This window comes from Diachasma alloeum, unplaced genomic scaffold (genome assembly GCF_001412515.2).
Source record: "Diachasma alloeum isolate Michigan unplaced genomic scaffold, Dall2.0 Dall_scaffold_00176, whole genome shotgun sequence".
Classification (NCBI taxonomy): Eukaryota; Metazoa; Arthropoda; class Insecta; order Hymenoptera; family Braconidae; genus Diachasma; species Diachasma alloeum.
In genome coordinates, this window is record NW_021680342.1 from 5,936,343 (window position 1) to 5,942,435 (window position 6,093).

The window sequence follows — 6,093 nt, forward strand, 5'->3', positions numbered from 1 at the left end:
CCTTTTAACATTCTCATTTTATTTCATCCACTTTTCAAGTTTTCACGTTTCATCGCAGAACCATTAGTTTCCGAGATGATTGCAGGCTTGAGGGGAATCCAATTTATCACGTTTGACCACTCCAATCTCGAATTCATCAATCAAATGATTCATTCATCCATTTATTTATTAATTTATGATTATTAAACATACATAATGCGATAGATTTCATTGTGCCCATATGTTTCATAGCATATATTAGAATCATAATCTGAAATTAAATTGATGTTAGTTTATTTCTTAATTTTGTCTTCGTTAATTCGTTTCGTTAATTTCGTGAAATATTAAAGTCGGATGGAAAATATGAGATACGTATTGTTTATTTTAAAAAATCAAAAAGTTAAAGAAAAATTAAAATTGAAGTTAAACGGTATTATATTAATTTGCAAGGATATCGAAATTTTCAAAAATATAAAGATACTTTTCTAAAATGATTGTTTAGACCGCATCTCCTTTTTGCAAAGTATGGATTGGACTATCTTCGGTCAGTCGTAAGTACTCCAAGCAACGAATAAAAATGTAAATAAAACTCCGTCAAGTATGAAGTTAATGGATAAAAAAATGCAAACATAAATTCATCAATTGAATCCAGTCTGTATAGTTATCACAAAGAGGAAGAATTGTATGTACTTCATGAGAAAAAAATATCCCGCTTCACCAATCGTTTAATAAACAATTAACATTTCAAAAAAAGTCAAGTGTCCATGTTACCCTACTATGCTCCATGAGAAAATTTTTACAGAAAAGATCTGACATTTTACTCAACTTAACAATTCCACTTCGATCTTTAATTCATGAAATAGTAATTGCCAGGGTTGGGCGTGTAATAATTACGTTGGTAAATTACACCGTTTTTTACCGACGTAATTTACGTAAATTACCTCGACGGATTTTTTACATTTTTTACATTCCTTCGAAAAGCTTGCAATTTTCGATTACTAGAATGTTTTATTTTATTCCGAGTGACGAAGACGCAGTATTGGACACAAAAAATAGTATATTATGGCCCGAGGACAGATAAACAGCGAATTTTAATTTCACTTTGTTCGGTTAGAATGCGGTTCTCGATACTTGAGGCATAATAGTATATTTCGTCATTAGGCCGAAATAGTATATTTCGTAACGAGTGCAACAAAGTGTTTTTTGGCGAGTGGGAGGTTTATATCACGAGTCGAAGGCGAGTGATATAATCCCACGAGCTAAAAAACATTTTTTCACGAGTTACGAACAATATTTTTCATCACAATGTGGCGGAAATTGGACTTTTAGGCACGCGGAGCGTGCCGAAAAGTTCACTTTTCGTCACAGNGTGCCTAAAAGTCCACTTTTCGTCACAGCGTGATGAAAAAAACTTTTATGTCCCCGGAATCGTAAAACTGCGATTCTAACATCGATTTCCTCGGTTAAATCGCGATTTTCGGGTCCAGAGACATAAAATATTGTATGCCACACGGTGATAAAACTATTTCCTGACTCGAGTGATTAATCCTCGATTACGAGGTGAGACCCTCGTGGTTTATCACCCTTGCGAGGTATAATCTTCGCGAAGCTTCACGGTTTACGATATAGGCCTTCCAGTAGAATCTTTCCCTTCGTTTCAGGAGTGGGAGACACGGATACAGGTGGGAATCACGTGGAGTGGGGGTACCCTGGGAAGGGAAAACTTCTTCTAGAACTATATTAAAAGGTGACGTCGGCTGGTTTTTTACATTTTACGCTGGTAATTGCGCACACAGCTAACGCCAAACTTCTCTGCACTGCTAAACAAGGATAGGTAGGGCCCGGGAGTATCTCTCTCTGGCTAAACCTACGCAGCTTCCCCCTCCAACATGCACAGTCGAGGTATAATACGTCTATGTTCATTTCCGCCCTATACTTCATGCCACATCAACCATTAGCCAACTTCAAGTATGTACGAACTTATTTTGACGATACAACACAGAAGAGCAAGTCCTTTAGTTTATGTTTGTTTTTTTTATTTAATTTTAATTTGGTTTAATTTGGTTTAAAACGCACGTGATCGATAAATATGGCAGATCCATTGAGTGTTTTGAGACAGTATAATGTCAGTAAGAAGGAGATAATTGAGCGTGAGAGCCAAATTATATTCGGAGAGATATCCTGGCCAAAGAATGTGAAGACGAATTATCTAACTTATGGGTGAGTTTCATATGAATTTTGGCATTCCCAACAATAATCACAAGCAGCATATTTTATCATGATCATGATTACTCCGAATTTTCTCCTGTGCCCACCATTATCACTCCAAAATATCGGAAAGATTATATTCTTCATGCCATATTTTACGCAGACTGTGTTATACTCGGTAATTGTACCACGTGACTTATAACCACAGTTGTGTTAATTGTTTATGTTATTTCAATTCATGTTCCACTTCCTTCATATTTATATTTCCTTTCATTGTTTTCGTTTCGACGGATTTATCCAACGCTTCAGGCACTCAAAAAGTTATTGATATTTTTTTTCCTAACTGGAAGAGTCGTTTTCTTCATGTTAATAACAAGTTAAGTCCACCAACTCGAATTAATTATTCAGAAATAACAATAAAATCACGTGGGGTTAGATATTGTTGTGTATAGCGCTCCCTACATGACGTACAGTAAAATCTCCAAGATGAATATTTCTTGTAGGAATTCAATTTTTCGAACGTTATTCCATGATGAAGAGTTTACTATAATTAAGAAACATGTCATCTTCCACTCGATGGAGTCTCGCGAACAATTTCTGTAAGACCGATCTAAAAAATCGTCGACAATAAGAACAAGTTGACTTTATAGAGTCAACATATTCTTTTCGTTTCTGGGAAAATGTAATGACTCACAGAACTAGGTTCACTTCATTCTATCAATGGATAACATTCCCTAAAACAACTATTAAATTCCAGATCTGGTAAAGAGGGAGCCCCCAAGGAGTACTACACACTCGAGTGTCTGCTATTTCTCCTCAAGAATGTCCAACTCACCCATCCCGTGTACGTCCGTCAGGCAGCGGCCGAAAATATCCCGGTGGTACGTAGGCCAGACAGAAAGGACCTTCTGGCGTATCTCAACGGTGAAACCGCCACCTCCCTGGCCATCGACAAATCAGCTCCCCTGGAAATACCCACTCAGGTAAAACGAGCAGCCGAGGACATCCCAGAGCACCCCATCTCAAAGAAACCAAAATACGAAGAGACAGACGTTCAAAAGGTGAAATTACAATTAGCAGCAAGATTAGACGCCCCCAAGGAGTCCTCCGTCACCGTCGACAACATTAAATCTCTCTCTGAGGCCATGTCAGTCGAGAAAATCGCTGCCATAAAAGCCAAAAGATTAGCGAAGAAACGAACAACGATCAAAGAAAATGACGACCTCGAGAATGGCACTGATCTCCGAGTGATTTTAGCTGACGACACGATTGTATCAAGAGAGAGGCAATGGAGAACGAGGGATACGATACTTCTGAGCACAGGTAAAACTTTTGGAAAGAACGTCTTCGCAATTTTACAGAGTTTGAAAATTAGGGAAGAGGGGAGGAGGCACCCACCAGCAGATAAGCCAAGATCGGCACCTCTGAGGCAACTGCCACAGCCCACAGTCTACAGCAGATACGACCAGGAACGTTTCGTTCGACAGAGAGAGGAGACGGAGGGTTTCAAGATCGATACTCTTGGGACTTACCATGGAATGACACTGAAATCAGTGACAGAGGGCAGCAAGCCTGTAATCAAGAAAGAATCTGTCCACAATCCACCAACACCATCAGGATTACTGCCAGTGTCTGCTGCCAAAGCATCTCTCCAAGGTGTCCAGAAGAAGAGGCCCAGCAAAACTCCCATCATCGTCATACCCAGTGGCAATACCTCGTTGATCACAATGTACAATGCAAAAGACATTCTTCAGGACCTCAAGTTCACCCCTGCGGAAGATAAACGTGCAGCTGGATGTAAACGCGAGAGTGAGATGCTCATACAGAGGAGGAAGGAGGGAGGATTGACTGTGCCATATCGAATAATTGATAATCCAGGGAAATTGACTACTGAGGATTGGGACAGGGTTGTCGCTGTCTTCGTGATGGGACCTGCCTGGCAGTTCAAGGGGTGGCCCTATGGGGGTAGTCCTGTGGAGATTTTCTCAAAAATTTGTGCCTTCCATTTGAAGTATGATGAGATGAGGCTCGATGCCAATGTCGCCAGGTGGGCTGTTACTACGATTGAACTCAGTCGGAGCAGGAGGCATTTAGATCGAGCCAATCTTATGAGATTCTGGGAAATTTTGGATAAGTCAGTAGTTTATCGCCTTCTATTTATTTATTCATTGCTATTTTTGCTACGATGGGAATCACCCTTCAGTAGATCCCAATCAATGTATTTCACCTGAGAAAAATTGGCTTCTAAGGTCTTTAAGATAGTTACGACCATTTTACTGAGATGAAGAAATTCAGTGATTTTAATAATTTCACAGCCGTATCCGATATCCCCTTGAACTTTGGCAGATTGTCTGAAGCTTCCACTGAAGCTTTTAACCCTAGATTGGTCACCCTATAAGGGAAACCCCGCCGCGCGTCGTTTCTCTTTAATTACAATTGACTGGCTAACCGGAATTTTTTTTAGTTTTGAGAGCAACATATTTCCCAAAATTACTAAACAAAAATTATTTCGAACAGATGAATTATTTTTTCCCATGTTAAATGAAATTGTAGTGTAAAGTGAATTCGACAACGCTAAAGCCTAAAAACACGGCGGCGAATCCCCGCGGAGGTGACCAAAGTCGCAAGTTCGCATTTTTTCGCATTGACCAGACTAGGGTCAATAAGGCCCGATCAATATATTTTGCATGAGAAAAATTGGTTCTGAACGTTCCTCTAATATTTCGTACGCTTTTGATAGACGGGGAAATTCCGTAATTTCAAACTATTTTGCGATGACACCTGAGATCGCACCGTTTTCCTACTAGGAATCGCAGAATTTGAGGAATGAAATAATTTTTTCAATGCTTTTAGTCGAAAAAATAAAAAACTGCTCAGACGACCGTAACCAAAATTTAATTAGCTCTGAGTCAAGTGAAGACGCTTCGATTGTGGGGTCGATGACCTGGATTGCATCGTTAGGTCGCGAGAAATCATTGACCAAAATTTTTTATCACAGATACCTCTGCAAACACACACACACACACGACATACATACATCTATCCAAGATTATGTTAGAATAATTACAAACGTCATGAGATATTATAATATTTCCACTCTTGATTGTCGGGGCCATTACAATAACTTCCCTATGTCGGGAAGTTAAAAAATGGACATTAGTTGGGAAAAACTAGATTAGATATGCATTGCACGTCTCCTCCGACAGTTCACTAAAATCTGCAATTTTTAAGATAATCTGAGATCCAAAAGGTATTGCCTAATACCTTTAATGCCTAAAAATTTGGAAAGAAAATATTTTAAAAACTAGCCGATTGGAATTTTTGAACGGAAGCTCTTGAAATAATTTATTCTCAAGATATTTCTCGAGTAAATTTGACTAGATATTATTTTAATACAATTTTTTCATGTTTTTGTTGCAGACATATAATGAAGAACAAACCCACCCTGCGTTTTTAATCTAAAGATGGGATTCTTTTCGTGGAATATGAATTTAGTGACGTCAATAAATGAAGAAAAGATTGATAGGCATTGTATAATAGTTACGTGGTTCTGGTGTCGATTCTGTTGTAGAAACCAAAGGACCGTTAGTAAAGTGATGTCTGGTGATGGTTTATCAGGAATTCATGTTTCCTGCGAATTCATAATTCTTCCCAGCTAGGAGAATGGGAAACATTGACAATCAAATATATTAAGATGATTTTACAGAGTTTAAGGGAACAGGGAAAATTGCTGAATTTTCATGTGAAGAATAAAAAACAAAGTTGGAAGATCATCAGGATTGTTCCTTTAATATTTCCATCCCAAAAATTTTCTCCTTCGGACTGGTTATAGAATAGTATATTGTGTCATTGCAGCACGAGTCGGTAAGTCAGAGACGTGGCTCGCCGAAGCAACCCCCCCCCCCC

General features: G+C 38.7%; 1 protein-coding gene across 1 annotated transcript; it reads left to right on the top strand.

Annotated features, from left to right (window-relative positions):
* The first annotated feature begins 1,935 nt into the window (after nucleotides 1-1,935).
* LOC107037810 (parafibromin) lies at nucleotides 1,936-5,960 on the top strand. Its single transcript, XM_015256607.1, has 3 exons — nucleotides 1,936-2,199; nucleotides 2,945-4,321; nucleotides 5,608-5,960. Exons 1-3 carry the CDS (start codon nucleotides 2,069-2,071, stop codon nucleotides 5,642-5,644), a joined length of 1,545 nt encoding a protein of 514 aa, XP_015112093.1. The 5' UTR covers nucleotides 1,936-2,068; the 3' UTR covers nucleotides 5,645-5,960.
* Nucleotides 5,961-6,093: the final 133 nt, after the last annotated feature.

Excerpts from the sequence above, each read along its gene's own strand:
- LOC107037810 (XM_015256607.1), top strand. The coding sequence starts at position 2,069 with ATGGCAGATCCATTGAGTGTTTTGAGACAGTATAATGTCAGTAAGAAG. Across the intron at positions 2,200-2,944 it reads ACGAATTATCTAACTTATGG|ATCTGGTAAAGAGGGAGCCC; the intron begins GTGAGTTTCATA and ends ATTAAATTCCAG. Across the intron at positions 4,322-5,607 it reads TTCTGGGAAATTTTGGATAA|ACATATAATGAAGAACAAAC; the intron begins GTCAGTAGTTTA and ends TTTTTGTTGCAG.